The 16,553-nt window shown below is 46.4% G+C and overlaps 1 protein-coding gene across 7 annotated transcripts in view; it reads right to left on the bottom strand.

The window, feature by feature from the left end:
- The window catches only part of synrg (synergin, gamma), a 30,162-nt gene extending 18,680 nt beyond the window's left edge, over positions 1-11,482 (bottom strand). For 4 of the 7 annotated variants that reach the window (XM_067245949.1, XM_067245951.1, XM_067245952.1 and 1 more), the window contains exons 1-8: positions 11,437-11,482; positions 7,046-7,086; positions 5,644-5,780; positions 4,947-5,074; positions 4,677-4,782; positions 4,267-4,378; positions 2,431-2,724; positions 1,106-1,378 (exon numbers count right to left, since the gene is read on the bottom strand). In XM_067245949.1, coding sequence (XP_067102050.1) covers positions 1,106-1,378; positions 2,431-2,724; positions 4,267-4,378; positions 4,677-4,782; positions 4,947-5,074; positions 5,644-5,780; positions 7,046-7,086; positions 11,437-11,471 — 1,126 coding nt within the window. In that variant the 5' untranslated portion in view covers positions 11,472-11,482. The remainder of the gene's footprint in view (positions 1-1,105; positions 1,379-2,430; positions 2,725-4,266; positions 4,379-4,676; positions 4,783-4,946; positions 5,075-5,643; positions 5,781-7,045; positions 7,087-11,436) is intronic. The other 3 variants (XM_067245954.1, XM_067245955.1, XM_067245953.1) reach the window with 2 other exon arrangements.
- Positions 11,483-16,553: the final 5,071 nt, after the last annotated feature.

The following is a 16,553-nucleotide window of genomic DNA, read 5'->3' as shown; positions in this document are numbered from 1 at the left end:
GGCCCTAACCAGCCATTCTGACAGCACCTGAGGGCCAGGGGGCGATTTGGGTTGTAAAGCAAACCAATGAGTATCTCTCTTGAATACGCTCTGACAGTGGCCTGTCTCCCCCCCCCCCCCGCCCAACTTAACGTACTGGAGAGATGAGCTACTGATTCAGCAGCTTTAAAACAGCCTTAAACAGGCGCGTACATTAGGATAAGGAAGACGCAGCGCCTCGCCTGACACCTCTCGTCTGGATAATGCATGTTGACTCGGGTAGCTCCTCTACACATAATCCTCTCATCGGGCTCCATCGACACTTAAATGAGTCTATTACGCCGCACAGGTCTCGGCAATGAGCTGCTACATTTCCCAGGATGACAGCGAGGATAAAGACAAACAAGCCGGAGCAAGCAGGAGGAGCGGAGCAGCATACAGAATCAGGACGCCGGATGCGGAGCCACCGGCTGCGCGGGCCAATGCGTGCGCGGGCATCCTCGTTAAACCCAGCCAATCAGCATGCGCCAGAGGTCGGTCTCTGAGAGGGTGTTAGACAGGGGAGGAGCCGAAGGGAGGCTTGTCGAGTCGGAAGGTATTTCTCCAGAACCCCCCCCCCCCCCCCCGAGACAGTGATTTCCCCGGTGTGTGGTCGAAGGGGTCGATGAGAGGGTCTCCTCAATCGAGTTTGTCTTGAGGTGTTGAGACGTAAACTTGGAAGAGAAAAGGGACAACCCACAGAGGCCCACACAGAACCTCCATTCAGAGGGGTCGCTTTGCAGTTACTTACCCAGGGAGAAGTAGAAAGACCGGGGCATAGACTCTGGGAGTGAATCACAAAAACAAACAGAAAAGAAAGTGTGTCTGCACTGAAGAGGGTTCAGGCCAGGTGGTGTTAGTTCTGATTCTCAGTTCATCAGAGAGGAATCAGAGAGAGGCAGAGTTCAATCACATTCAGACATAGTCTCAAAATGTCCAAATCCAACCAAAGATTTAGGATTGAATTCAGAGTACTTCCAAAAGGTTAGTAAGCAGGACAGAGGCAAGCGGCCCCCAGCTGATTGGTGATGAGTTAAGTCGTAGAGAAAGGGAAGAGACTTGGCGATAACAAACGACTTCTTCTCACCCCAGTCGCTACTGGTCTGAGGAGGAGGGCGGGGGCCGGCGGCCGGCGCTGGTGTGGGTGGAGCCTTGGACGGAGTTTCTACGGTGAAGACAGAACTCAGATCCCCGGGGGGGTGGGCCCAGTCCCGGGCCCTGGTGCTGGAGTGAAACTGGGTGGAGACCCTGGCCCTGGGGCCCCTCTCAGCCAGGGGCTGCTGGGACCTGAAGCTAACCTGGGCCTTCTTAGCAGCTGTGAGGTCGCACGAGGAGAAGAGCTTCTCTTCCAGGGACGGGCCTAGACACGAGGAGCACAGCGGGTTCACCTCACGACACAACACCTGCAGCCCCTCCCTGGTAGGTTCAAGTAGGAGGAGCCTGTTACTAAGCATGAACCCTGTGTGTGTCGTTGGTCTGGATGGGATTCAGTCTACCCATCCGAAAGCTGGGGCTGTATTTTAAAGACATGGTGTTTTCTCCGCTTCACACATGACATGTTAACATTTCAACCGCTACACCTAGGTGAGACTAGGAGGCTGCTTATGACGTTTCGACAGATATCACTTTCCAGGTCAGGTCAGGGGCAGAGCATCCAAGAGCTAGCATGCTGGTGCCATCTAAGTGGCTTATTGCAGTCGAGAGACAACTAGGTCACAAAACTCCTGAAAGGACTGGAGATAAAAACAGCTCTGACCGTGGCGAGGGAGGAATGTGTGGAGCCTGACCTCCTGCTGGGGCTGTCTAACTATGTGACCCCTATAGCTGGAACTCTGCAGACCGGGAGGGACACCCGTCAAGCCCCAGGCGAGCTACTGATCCGCTAGTTCACAGGACAGGAGACAAAAAGACCCTGAAAGCCTCCCGGTGCTCACCTCCCACCACTTCCTCACAGAAATCTGCTCATCAGGATCTAGCCTCAAGACGACGAGAGGGCATTCTGCAAATACCAGCTATTGCTCTAACAGTAGTGTTTTCTGTTTGAAATGGTGAGGTGGTGGTGGGGGGGGGGGGGGGGGGGGGCAGAGTTGCTTGTTAGATATGGTGCTTTGCTTTCACCGTTTTGCCAAATGGTGTTTTGAGCATTCACTTAAAAGGCTCAGAATCCAGAAATGCCACAATCTGCTGTCTGCACCAAGGTGGAAGAACCAAGGTGGAGACGGGGGGAGGGGAGGGAAGTTTCCGGCATCACTAACACATCAGCAAGAACCCCTTACAAACATGCCTCCACTGCTGGTAGCAATGCTGTGTTATTATGATCTTATGAAGACTAACGTAAGATGATGATGGTAAAAAAAATACAAATAAAAATAAATAAATAAAAAAATACAAAAGATGAAAGAGAGGAGTTACCTTGAAATTGGGAACTGGAGTTGACAGTAGAGTGTTGGGTGGCAGTAGGAATGGACTCAGAGGCTGGGAGAGTCAGAGATAGCGGGGAGGGGGTGAGGGGAGCGGAGGGGGGGGCAGACAGACCTGCCCGGGGAGAGGAGGGCGGGGCCTGGGAGGACAGCGGGAAGGAAGAGGAGGAGGAGGAGGAGCCGTCTACAGGCCCCTGAATAAAGTCGCTAAATTCGTCATCGTCCTCGGGGACAGCGGGGGGGAGGGAGGGGGGGGCGACAGAGGGGTGGTGTGATGGCGATGAGTCTGTAAAAATGAAGAAATAAGGATGATGGTACAACACACAATGCAGAGCTAGGGTGGAAGGTGAATAGAAGTGCACCAAAATACAACAGACAGACTATTTTGTGCAGGGCAGAAAATATAGTGCTTGGACATCGTAAAAAGATAAGCCATTACGATACGGTCCGTACATTAATCAATTTGAGTATTCAGTATTGATTAGTCTTACAGTGCTACAAATGTAAAACTTTCTGTGAAGCACAAAAACAAATAGCAGTGAACCACAAATTATGCAATCCGGTGAAAAGATTACTGACATGAAAAACTGCAACAAACATAAACTGAACATAACGGCAACTTATATTTATCCCACTTAGTACTGCTAGTTTATGTACCCTTAGTATAGTTAGTCCACATATTTAAATTTTAGGTATATGTTTATTGTATGCACCTTCCTGCCAAAGCAAATTCCTTGTCTGTGCAAACTTTCATGGCGAATAAATCCCTTTCTGATTCTGATTCTGATTCTGATTAACACCCTGGCAGCTAAATAAGCAAAACAAAAAACGGACAAGTTCCTTAAAAGCAGCATGTGTAAAAGCAGACAGTGGACATAATGAGGACTGATATTTGTTTCTCTCTCAGACAGTAAAGGAAAAGAGTGTGGGAGTGTTTCAGAGAGACCCAGCCCTCTAGAGGAGTGTTTCAGAGAGACCCAGCCCTCTAGGAGTGTTTCAGAGAGACCCGGCCCTCTAGAGGAGTGTTTCAGAGAGACCCAGCCCTCTAGAGGAGTGTTTCAGAGAGACCCGGCCCTCTAGAGGAGTGTTCAGAGAGACCCATCCCTCTAGAGGAGTGTTTCAGAGAGACCCAGCCCTCTAGAGGAGTGTTTCAGAGACCCAGCCCTCTAGAGGAGTGTTCAGAGAGACCCAGCCCCCTAGAGGAGTGTTTCAGAGACCCAGCCCTCTAGAGGAGTGTTTCAGAGACCCAGCCCTCTAGAGGAGTGTTCAGAGAGACCCAGCCCCCTAGAGGAGTGTTTCAGAGACCCAGCCCTCTAGAGGAGTGTTTCAGAGAGACCCGGCCCTCTAGAGGAGTGTTCAGAGAGACCCATCCCTCTAGAGGAGTGTTTCAGAGAGACCCAGCCCTCTAGAGGAGTGTTTCAGAGACCCAGCCCTCTAGAGGAGTGTTCAGAGAGACCCAGCCCCCTAGAGGAGTGTTTCAGAGACCCAGCCCTCTAGAGGAGTGTTTCAGAGACCCAGCCCTCTAGAGGAGTGTTCAGAGAGACCCAGCCCCCTAGAGGAGTGTTTCAGAGACCCATCCCTCTAGAGGAGTGTTTCAGAGAGACCCAGCCCCCTAGAGGAGTGTTTCAGAGACCCAGCCCTCTAGAGGAGTGTTCAGATAGACCCAGCCCTCTAGGAGTGTTTCAGAGACCCAACCCTCTAGAGGAATGACTGATGGGGTAATGGCGGTCACGGTCCTTGGAGGAGGGGGGCCAGGGCGGTAGGATCTGGCCACGGCGTCCCGCCGACGGCACCCTGGTTAGACAACGGCAGAGTGCGTGCGTGCTACCTGGCTTCTTGGACTGCGAGGACGGCGTGGGGTGCATCTTGGCGTCGCGGCTGAAGCCGTCCAGGTTGCCTTTGATGGCCTCCAGCGCATCGTCGCGACTCTTCTCTCCTGTCTGAGCAGAGCACAACAGAGCAGTCAGGAAGGAGACGGCTGCTCTCAGTCTGGGTCAACTAGGATGGCAGAAGGGAAGGTGAGATGGAGGCCTGAAGCTAGTCCTGGTGCTAGGGCAGAAGTAGGACAAACTTAGCAGGTGTAGGGCTAGAAAAGTGCGAGGGGAAGAGGGGATAGAACAACGTAGTACTGGACTGGGGCTGAGACAGGGGGAGTGGGCCAGGAGTGGGTCAGGAGGGGGTCAGGGGTCGTGTATGTGAGAGCGGGTCAGGTGAAGGACCAGGGGCGGCGAGGCCCACCTTGGGTTTGACGCTGCTTAGCAGCCTCAGCTTCTGTTTCTGCTCCTCAAACTGCCTCCTCTTCCTGTCCTCCTCCAGCATCCGCTGCTGCTGCTCCAGACGCTTCCTGGGTGAGGAAGAGGTGAGGTGAGGCCTGGGACCACACGTGCTCACGTATACACACAGACGCCCAGTCACACCCATCCCATCCCACACACTCACAGATGGTAACACACACACGCACACGCACTGTAGCAGCATGGGTCACAGAAGACAGACGGGAGGCCTTACTGGTGTTCTTCTGCCATCTGTTTCTGCATGTCTGCTGTGTACTGGGGTCCCGGGGCCCTCATGCCCATGAACTGTGGCTGGCCCATGAACTGCATCCCCGGGCCCTGCATCCCCATGGCCATCCCGCCCTGGAAGCACACAAGCACATCAACATTCTTAGCATGCCTCGTCTCATTCAATAACGAATGGCACATTCCAGCAGAGTGTGATTGTAACAGAGTTCCTCGTTAGCGGTGAGCGGAGCGCCTTTGTGTCCTGCCATACATCAGCGTTTACAGAAGCCTATAAACAGGCGTGGTGGTTGTTAGACCAACACTAATCACCCTGCAATAACCAGGTCTAGAAACAGAACTAACTGCAGTTAAACACCACCAGCGATTGATTTATTTTGATCCGAAGGCTCGTTTCAGTCAGTGTCCCAAACAGACGGGAACTGATGAAAGTAAGTTAAGATGAGACGCTGGTAAAGACTGAGTATCAACATTTGAGCAGGAAGTATGAGGCAACGGTCTGCAAAGTGCTCTTTGGAGCCTGTTCTAAAAAGGTGAGAGCTAGCTCCAGGCAGAGTCTGCTCTCTCACAAAGAGCAGCATCATTAAAGCAGAGAGGATCGTATCTTTTTATCTGGTCTAAATCCTCAGATGACCAGAGAAGTCCGTGAAGCGAAACGACATCATACACAGACAGAGACAACACACCTGCATCGGCATGGCACCGGGGGGCATCTGGCCTCCGTAGTTCATTCCCATCATGCCTTGCATGTTGGGCTGCATCACCTGGACCATGGGGAAGCCCTGTTGTTGCTGCTGCTGCTGTTGCTGCATGGGCAGCATGCCTGGGGAGGGAAGACATTTACATTTTAGTCATTTAGCTGACGCTCTTATCCAGAGCGACTTACAGTAAGTACAGGGACATTCCCCTCCGAGGCAAGTAGGGTGAAGTGCCTTGCCCAAGGACACAACGTCATTTGCACGCCGGGGAATCGATCCGGCAACCTTCTGATTAATAGCCCGATTCCCTAACCGCTCAGCCATCTGACTCCCCAAGACAACGCTGGCTTACAAGGCCAGAGACGGAGGCTGGCGGTCAGAGACACACGCGGACAGACCCGGGAAGCGGGGCGAGTGAAGTATGAAATCCCTCAGACTTGAGGGATGGGATGCTATCGCTAGCTCATTTCCTGGACGACCAAAAGGAGCCGGGCTCAGCGCCATCCAATCTGTTCCTGAGTGTGACTGCTGTGACAGCTCGGAGCAAAAAAAACACAAGGGGGATGGAGGGCGAAAAACAGAGAAAGGGTGTGTGTGTGTGTGTGTGTGTGTGTGTTCTCACAGATGCTCTATCTTCCAGCCAAAGCTCAGAGCCGCAGACCTGCTGGATTAAGATCCCAGTTTAGAACAGAACCAGGCTGAATAAATGGCTCGTTCAGAGGCCCCGGTGTCTGGTCACTCCCTCTGAAGTGTCATCAACAGCAGAGCCTATGGCAGCGTGTATGGGCCCCTCCTGAGGAACGCACCACAATTAGCGTTTGTGTCTGTTTGAGAAGTGGCATTGTCAAGTCGACCATCGGGCCTGTCGTGTAGGGGCCATGAGTTGGGTAGGGTGACTTGAGCTTGTGAGCTACACCATTGTGGACTTCTCTAGCCTAACTGATTACATACGTGGCAGAAGTTTCCATGGTAATGTGAGATGACCGCAACACTAGGACATTGAGCTGTAGTATCGACTGCTGGTGACAAATTCATCATCTATATTCTCTAGATAAGAAGTCTTCAACCCTGTTCATGGAGAACTACCATCTTGAAAGTGTTTTTGCTCTAATCCCTGTTGTAAACAACCTGATTCAACACGCCATTCAAACCAATCCTAATAATCCACTGGGCTAGATTAGGGTTTGAGAGCAAACCTACAGGAAGATGTCTCTCAGGACCCAGGGTTGGAGAGCCCTACTCTAGATGATCTACTCTCTGGAGGGTTTGGGTCACACACAAGCCCTGCTCACTGAGTCCACACGGCTCGGGGAACCAGAACAGCCGGAGGGGAGGGAGCCCCCTGGGGGGCTGCTGCCAGAGATGTGATGTCGACTGAAGGATGACTCACCTTGTGGTGGGCCCAGGCCCCCTCCGACAGGATAAATAAAACTGCAGGAGAGAAGGAGAAAGGAGAAAGTCACCACCAGACAGCTAATGAGACACTGTCAGCTCAAAGCCATTCAACAGGCAGGCTCCCAGCCACAGTGAGCCTGTTGGTATGAATCAAGTTATTCATTAGGAAATCATTCAAGGGTTGATAATACCAGCTCAGGGGAACAGCATGCCATTGTGAGATATTCAACAATACAACAGCATTGATTTTCACTGTAGTTACTAGTCAGTCATTTCACACCCAGAGCTAATTAGCATTCAAGATAAACGATTGCAATAATATGAATGGTAATAGACCTAATAATGCTGCATGTTTACGGTATCCTGGCACCCTAACCTGGTACCTAGCCTAGTACCTCCCCTGGTACCTACCTAGCATAGTAACACCTCATGTGGTTCTCTTACAATACGGGGTACCTATCCCAGTACCTACCGTAGTACAAATCCTGCCACCTAGCCTAGAACACTAACCTGGAACACTAGCCTGGAACACTAGCCTGGACCACTATCCTGGAACACTAACCTGGAACACTAACCTGGAACACTAGCCTGGAACACTAGCCTGGAACACTAACCTAGAACACTAGCCTAGAACACTAACCTAGAACACTAACCTAGAACACTAGCCTGGTAGTTTGATTTTTCTTCCCAGACACTTCTGTGTTGTTTCACCAGCCAGCATCACACTGCAGTGAGCCCCTTATTGTTCTAGCTCACTGCTTTCCAGGGAACACATGAATAAATATTGCATTGACCGCCAGCACTAAATCTGACAGGCAGGAAAAAGAATTGATTCAATAACACTTTGCTGTTGCTCAGAGCAACATTTATCGATCGGCCAACGAGCTTCTTTGACAGCAGTCTTAATGAAACGCTACCATCGTGTTTTCCTATAAATAATATTATCGAGACACTGCGATTTTAAGGGGCATGGCACCTCACTGGGTCTTTCATATGGGATTTCAAAAGATTTTTCTCCCCGTTAAAAATGGAAACAGACGAGGGATCCACGTCACCAACCGACACACCAAAGCGTATCCATGGGAGACGGGGCCACGTCAGTGATCACGGTAACAGACCGACGTGACTGCGGTCACAAAGCAGCCGGTGACGCAGGCGGCTCCTTTCTCTCCCCACGTCTGTGCCGCTCCTCCTGTGGCTCGCCGGTCACACGGAGCAGCAACAGGAGACGGCAGAGGCGGCGGCATCTTTCGCTCTGCGTCGGCCTCTCGGCTGAGCTTCAACACAGGCACGGCAGTGCAAGGCCATCAGCGCGCTGCTTTTTAAAAATCCTCCCATACATGCAGCCTGCTACCTCTCCAATCTGCAGTCTCTTCGGGCTCCGTAGTTTCAAGCAAATCCCAACACTAATCCTACCAAATGGTACTTGTACACTCAAAGCCATCTAAAGCAATCCTTTCCCTAATGGCTGAATAGCACGACTTACAATAAAATACGACTTTTGCGCTCACTTCATTGCGTACCATGGGTATTAAACTATGCAGATGAAGATGCAGATGCCTTTTGATTGGATTCCAGCTATGCCCTATAAGGCCGGTGGGACGTGGAAAGATTGGGTCTCTCGCCTGTTCAGCCCCAGAGTGGCAGCTGGACAGCTAGCTCTCACAGGAGCACCAGAGCAGCCATGCAGGCTGTGCTGAGCCCAGGATTAGCAGTGCAGATTAAACCAGACTAGGATCAGCAGTGTTAGCAGCTGGGAGCTACAGGCTCAGCGCACTGTTTCTGCTCTGATAAAACTACGATTGTCAAGCTAATTTGACAGCCATGCAGTTTATTAACATTATGGAACCATATTTAACAGGGGTCCTCACCAGAAACAAACCACCACCCTGTTTTGTTTTTTTCTTCCTCCAGATCTAACGAAATGACTAGATTGTAGTGATGAAAAGTGGTTCTGTGCAGCCGAGTTTCATGTTTGGATCTTTCTCTCCCACAGACTCGGTAAACAAGAGTAAACAGACACACTTCTCATTAAACATTGATGCACCTCTTCAACAACTCTTTGATACTTCATCTTGAATGCATTTATGAGTAGGTGGGCTATATTCAATGGTGGATTTGCTAACATAAGGGATGTGACCTCAAGTAACCCATGGTTCACACATTTCATACTGTCGTGCAAGTGTTGACAAAATGAATAATGGCCATGTTTAAATCTAAATATGGCAGGACCGGTTGGCACATTAGAGTCCCCTCTCATTCATCTAAGTCATGTACACTGATTACCCTAAGCAGCTTGGCTTTGAAACATTAATACACTCCTAAACTATGAAACTATTAAATAACAATTTGCCCAGGCTAGATTGATAGTCACACAGCCCACATCTCCAGTCCTATCCAGGCACTTTTAATCAAGAGTAATGCCACATTCAAGGCTCCATTTAATAGCAACAGCAGTAGAAAACATTGCAAAACCTGTTGCTATTGCCCTGCTGTCTCGGCCCCCCTGTGCCCAGTCCCTGGTGGGTCAGACATATGCAGGAGGACCAGAGGAGGCATGACCTTCTGGCTCGTGTGGAAAGGCTGATATGCTGACATGGGTTTCAGTGGGCCTATATCCATGTTGTCTGTTATTTTTCCAGCAAGGTTGTGTCAGAGCCAGTCATCAGAGGCATGTCCAGCACACACACACACACACACACACACACACACTCGTGTGCACAAACACACTGATTAATATGCTGTGTGATCTGACAAGTCTCAAGGTTCTGCCGTAGAATGATCTATTAAAAAATACCCACGTCAGACTTTGGACAAAGGAGGTATTACACCGCCATACGACTTAACTCGTTCATCTCAGAACAAGGAGGAATATGTATGTTCACCAGAAACCAACAGTTTCTGAGACAGTAGCAACACTGGCTACAGTGTTACAGTGGCTTGAGCAAAGCCCTCTCCAAAATACTGAGGTATTTGGTTTCACTGGCAGTATCGGTATCACCTGGTAGGCTTGTCCAGGGGAGCAGATCTGTCACACATTCATTATTCAGACCTCTCAGCTCAGGCTGAGGAATTGCTCATGAAAAAGTCATAAGCCTGGTCTTTTCATCTTCACAGTAGGCCTGGCTGCATTATCAACATCAACAGGCTAAAGTGAAACTCAAGTAGAGTCAAGTAGATAAAAAATTGACAGATTAAAACAAACCCCTACACTGGTCCTTAAGAAAAAGGGATACAAATAAAGAACATCATCCATTTGTGCAATCCACTGACTCCAAGAGGGAAGGGTAAAATAAACTAACCATAACAGTTTGACTAGAGAACAGCGACCCCCCCCCCCCCCCTCAATAAATAAATAAATATATATATGAATTTCACCAGGAGTTTGACATCAATTGGGTCTCCGATATATAAAGGAAAATACAATTTAAAAAAAAGTATTGTACAGTGATGAGCATCAGCGCAATTCAAGCCTGCTTTGACAAATGAGGGCATCCATGCTAGCTTGTAGTATCCACTACTGTAATACTTAAACGTTACGTGCCCTCCATTATTTATTTTAAAGCATGCACCTATTCTAATATGTGATTAAGGCGAAGTTTGACGTAGTTTAAAGAGCCTGGTCCATTGGCAGTGTCGGTTGGATAGCTGGCTAAATATCCACCCTGCTAAATATCCACCCTGCTAACTAACTTTGTTAACTATTACCGTTGACTATTAAATGCAATGTACGATATCAATCCTTTAAATCTAATTTCTTTGTGCCATATAGCTTCCTATTAGCTAAATCTGGACCACTGTAACGTCAGATCTAATGCCACACATGCTACCTAGCTAGAGCTAGCTAGCTCCTACATTACTAGCTCAAATAATACCCTCACACGTTAGGACCATGTAAAAATGACAAAGAATATAGAAATATTATAGCTAACCAACGTCATCATGGCTTCCTGATTGTCAGTGCCTATTTTACTCCTTCTTTGGGGCTATTTAGCATATAGTTAAATGTCCGTCTAAACTAGCTAGTTAATTATATCTAGCCAACTGTAACCAATAGCTGGTCTTCAGTCCCGTGCAAAAACAAGACAAATCTGTCTACTGGTACACAACAACTGCCTGGTACAGTATACACATTTACTTGACACAACAAAAGCCAGCTGTTGTGTTGGATAGCTAGCTGGTCAAGGATAAGCCAGCTATACAGTAGATAGATAGCTCGCTAGCTAGCTACCCATCTCGTCACCACCCTCTTAGCCATACTGACTTATTTTCCTTGCTATGCCAGATTTAACTCATATCAATGTTAACAGCAGTCATTACTGAGAGTGTAGAGTATACTAAATCATATAAATGATTTAATAATGTTTGGTTTAATTGTCAAAATACCTGCCACCTCCCCCAGATCCTGGCCGAAGAGCCATCTCGACAGCTAGCAGTTCAGTGACAGAAAGATGTCGTCGGTAATGACGATGTGTTCAGAACCTTCCGGATCCCTCCATTTATTATCCACAAGATGGCGCTGTTGTGCTTTGCGAAATAAAGCATAAAACAATCCTTTTTGATAAGATATTTAGGTTTCTTTTTGGGATCATCAGTTATACGTCACATTGTAATAAAAGTCTAATGTCGCGTCAAATGCAGAATAATAAACCAAACAATGTCTTTAGTTTCCAAATATAGGCTACTGTTGTAACTCTCACAAGACATGTTTTCTTCCGGTTGTGTTGTAAAAGTACAAATGTTTAATCTTTGTAGTGCACTTCAGGTATCTTGTAAATGACTACTATAAGTAATTGTTGCTTCAGTACATGAATAATAGTTTTACACAGCCAGTAGTCTTACTTTCCACTCACGCACAATGTACTGACTACTCTATTAATCTGGATTACAATTAATTTTACATTTGTGGCAAATACATGAATTATGCCAGTGCTTTTGGAAGCAATGATCAAATTGTATATATAATCAATGCCTTACATTATTAAGGCTTCGCTGTCCATTATACTGTGTACCCATTAATTAAACAATAACAAAATCAATGTTTTGTAATTGTTTATTTTATTTCATATTATCTGCATTTCTCTGTATATCTGTCAAACATTTTTACAGGCCAACAGAGGTACTGAGGCCTTTGTGTTGCACCCCACATAAACTGATTCAGCATGGCAGCTTCATTGTTGTGCCAGTGACAAGGTGGAGTTACAAAGATGAGTCCTTCTCCTATTGTTCAGTGGGTGGTGTTGTGAAGGATTTACAGCTTAATGAGGGTAGTGTATGACAGGCTCTCTGCTATCCATCACCTGGACTGCCCTGCACCCCATACCAATCCCAAATCTGGTCAAGTGAGACATTCAGCGCTCCATTACCATTAGAGTCTTGACCACCAGCCAGGAATCACTGCATATGCATTTCATTATCAATGTGAACAATTCGTCCAGTAGGCTACATAGACAGGGATGACAAAATTATAATAGGATGTTTGTTCATTGCAGTTGTGCTGTCTATTAGAAGAGTACACATGTCTTCAGTGTGGTACATTATAATTAGTATTATTTAAATTAATACATTTTACTGCAATAGCAGTACACTGACACAATTGTTCTGTAACTCTCCAAATTCAGCTGTTCTATCTATTAGTAAGATTGAAAGTTATGTGGTTTTGCAGCTCCTAAATGGCCAGAAGCCCTCATCAGTCTCCCAGTCCCTCCTCCAGATCCCTTTGAATCCATTCAGGGCTCTTGAAGAGCGTGGGTCTCCCACCCTGCTGGGGGAGATGAGTTTGGCTGGGGGCCCGCTGAGTGGGCCAGGTCCCCCGATGGTTGCTCTTGCCTGATGGTGGGCAGGCCCCAGAGGTGGCCCAGGCACAGAGGTGAACATTAACCCAAGTCGACACTCTGGGCATCCCACCACCTTCCATAAATCATTAACCCCTTCAGCACCAGGTCAGTGACAGCATCAGCATGGCAACAGCAATCTGTCAAGATTCCTCTGTACTGGGTATGATCAGTATCCTATGTTAAAGGACAAGAAGACCCACATCTCATTTACTCCCATTTAGGAACAATGGCCAAATAGGAGCTTCTTTCTCATTCTGCCTTATTCCTCTGATGGTCTGCTCGTAAGATTGATTCCCCTGGACAGTGAAAGGAGACCCCATTTGACTACTCATTTAGGCTTTACAAAAGTCATCTATCACATCGGATAATTTATGACCCATTGAATAATACGAATTAATACTCTTGTATTCGTATGTATTTTCTGTGTGTTTTTAGTTTCTGACTTTTGTCACCCATGTTCTCATTACAAACAACTGTCATTGTCTGTGTTGAATTATGATTTGTTCTAGACTATTCATATTGGTTGGATGTGATAATTGAGCCCACTGTGTTGACCTCTCAAATTGCTTTTTCATTTAGTATGGTACACTGGTAAATAAACGTGTACACTGAAGCCATTAAAGTAACACAATTAGTAAACTATCTCTTCTTCTGACGTTAATCTTTGGCTATCCCTTTAGTCAGTCAAATAACTAAATGTGGACTAAAAGTATGAAAATATCAGATTAAAGGGAGGTCAAAAACCGTTATGATAGCTGCCTTTTCAAATCAAAGCCCACCTATCTGGTCTTTACCACAAGAAACACTGTTGGTGTTAATGCAGCCAACGTACAGTGAAGGGAGGCGATTGTTAAACCCAGGCACAACAGAAGACCTCTCTGAGATCAAGGCCTATGATGGAGGACTCTTCTATCAAAGCAGCTCCATACATGTGTATGTGTTTCTCCGTAGAAGGTTGGCCCGATCTCTTTTTGCAGTAACCAATTAGTCCTGGCAGAATGGCCTCCTGACCTCTGACCCCTGCTGGGCAGCCTTACCCATTAACCCCTTGGGCCCCAGCTGGAGTTGATGTAGTACCCATTCTCCTCGGACTGCTAAACACACGGCCACATTCACCCTGCAGCTTCCACTTTCTGTCCCTTTGTCAGTCCCCTCTGTTGCCCGCGTGTCCCGTTCGGTCCTCTTACTGACCTCTGGAAGTCCCTCTGAAGATGGGGATACACTGCTATCCATCTATCACAGTGGATTAACACGGAACATTCCCTCACGCTAAATCCTGACCCCAATCTCAATCCCTAATGTTTTACAACTACCGATACCCATATTGACATGAAAATGTCGGCCATGTCATGCCAGTGGAAGTGCTAGATATCCATAAGTCATACTTGATAAGTGGTCTATCTCTTTTCTCTGTTTTCCTTTTTGTTGCCAAACAATCGGATGAATAGTACAAATCTGTGAGGGTCATAAACTTGTAATGGCTTGGCTGCAACAGACAGGGACACAAAAGGGACAAAGTCAGTGCTATAAAAGGATTTAATATGACTCCATTTGTCAAGTGGATGAATGTAAATCAAATAGACATAAAACATTGGCACAGAATGACAACATGAAGAAAAATCCCAGTAATATATAATTTATTTCTAAAATTAAGGTATAATTCAGACATGATGGTTGAGGGATGTGGAGGATTATATAACCATACATTTTTTTCCAATTAGTCTTTTCTTTACAGAGTCAAAATGCAAACATTGTTGTTGATTCAATCATTCAAAAATCCACACCAACAATTCAAAGCTAATAGATCATCTGGGTGAATGTGTAGTTTATGGGTTGAAATTTCAATCCATTTCAACCCAGTAAACATGTTAGAGGAATAAACTACTCTATGTCACTGTGAAATGGCTTCCAAACAGATGCAAATTAGCTAAGCAGTGTTTCTTTCACGGCTCGTGGTTCTTTCAGAGAACAGTAGTAAAAAAAGTAGAGGTAAGATCTTTAGAGGCTCCCTGGGCCCAATATCAAAGGCCTCATTGATAAGCAAACAGAGCAACATCATTGGATTACAAGGGTACCCTCAGCAGGATCTCCCTTCAATTGCTATCGGGGGCGGTCTTCCAGGTCCTGCAGGGCCAGCATGGAGAGGCTGGGCCACAGTGTTACCGGTCATATACCAGTTACATCCCAATGACTATTGTTATAATCATAGATTCATGCATCTTCATGATATAACCTCACTACTGCATTATTCTGACGAAGCTCCAAAACTCCTACAACCTCCCTTTTAGAGTGTGAAAAAATTTACCAGGATTATGTGTTGTCATACACAATGTTCTTTCTAGGACACATGTTGAGATATTACTGCGTGAACCTAAGGAATAATGAGCAAAGACTTCACCTGCCAACTGTGCAGAACAACCTACAACACAACTTTGACCCATCTGGTAGTGCTTTAATCAAACGTAGACGGGGTGACTCCAATCTTAATTCCCTCGCCTTCTACATCTTTGGTCACACCATGTTGATTTGTTCTGCTGTACTGGTGTCTGACACAATAGGGTTCAATAAACCTTTATTTTAAACACACTGTATTGCAACAAGGGTTGCCTGCTCAGCCCAGGTGACTTATGACGGAAACAGACCTTTATATCCATAAACTTCAAAGGAAATATTCTCTTATCACACAGCAATACCACAAATCTTTGCAGAGGGCCATAAACACTTTCACTATACTTTCAGGGTTATGTGCATCGTGTTGTACATTGTTCCATCTGACAAGTAAACACACACAAACACGAACTCACTCACACACACACACACACACACACACACACACACACACTCACTCACTCACTCACTCACTCACACACACTTATTCTTTATTTCTCTCTCCCTCTTTTTTCATTCTATTTCATACACACACACACACACCCCTTTGTTCCCCTGGGTATGCGGTGTGTCCATCAGATAGGCTAAATAAACATCCATGGAAAGGCATGGAGGGGTGTGTGGTCATCTGGTCAATAGAAGTACATTCCTGTCACACTCGTCATAAGGAACTAGTCAGGTCTGAAGGTTACATTATGGACTTCCTGTATCACATTAGAAGGTTTGTTTTGAGTTAGGAGGAATTTACCTTCAGGGACCGCAAGGATAATTTAGAGGTGTTTGAATTGTTAGGAAGCTCATATTGCGAAGGTTAAACACTTTGCATTCACAAAGAATATTTAAAATGTTATATGCTAGCAATAACAACACAAAAGTTTTGACCAAACTTCATTGTTTTGGAAAAAAGCTTTACTTGAAATATCAACATTTTCTCAGAAAGTATAAATAATGATTTAAAAGATTGATTTCCATTTTATACAAAAATAATACACAAAGAGAAAATCACATTCACTGCCATCTGGTCCTCTAGAAGTCTGAATTATGGAAAGTTCTGCCTGTTCTCTATTCAGTCAGCAGTGGGTATATTTATAACAGACTGACAAAAATAATAACAAAACAACAATAATATAATGACCTATTGGAAAGGAGTTTGAAAAAAGCCTGAAGCCGTGATAAGAACACAAGCAAGATGGTACAGCTTAAGTTTGGAATGTTTGACAATCAAGCTAAATCAATCAGTCTTCAAGACAAATACATATACTGACAATGCAGTTACAA

This window comes from Osmerus mordax, chromosome 11 (assembly GCF_038355195.1).
Source record: "Osmerus mordax isolate fOsmMor3 chromosome 11, fOsmMor3.pri, whole genome shotgun sequence".
Lineage (NCBI taxonomy): Eukaryota > Metazoa > Chordata > Actinopteri > Osmeriformes > Osmeridae > Osmerus > Osmerus mordax.
This window is presented reverse-complemented; position numbering and strand designations above follow the sequence as displayed.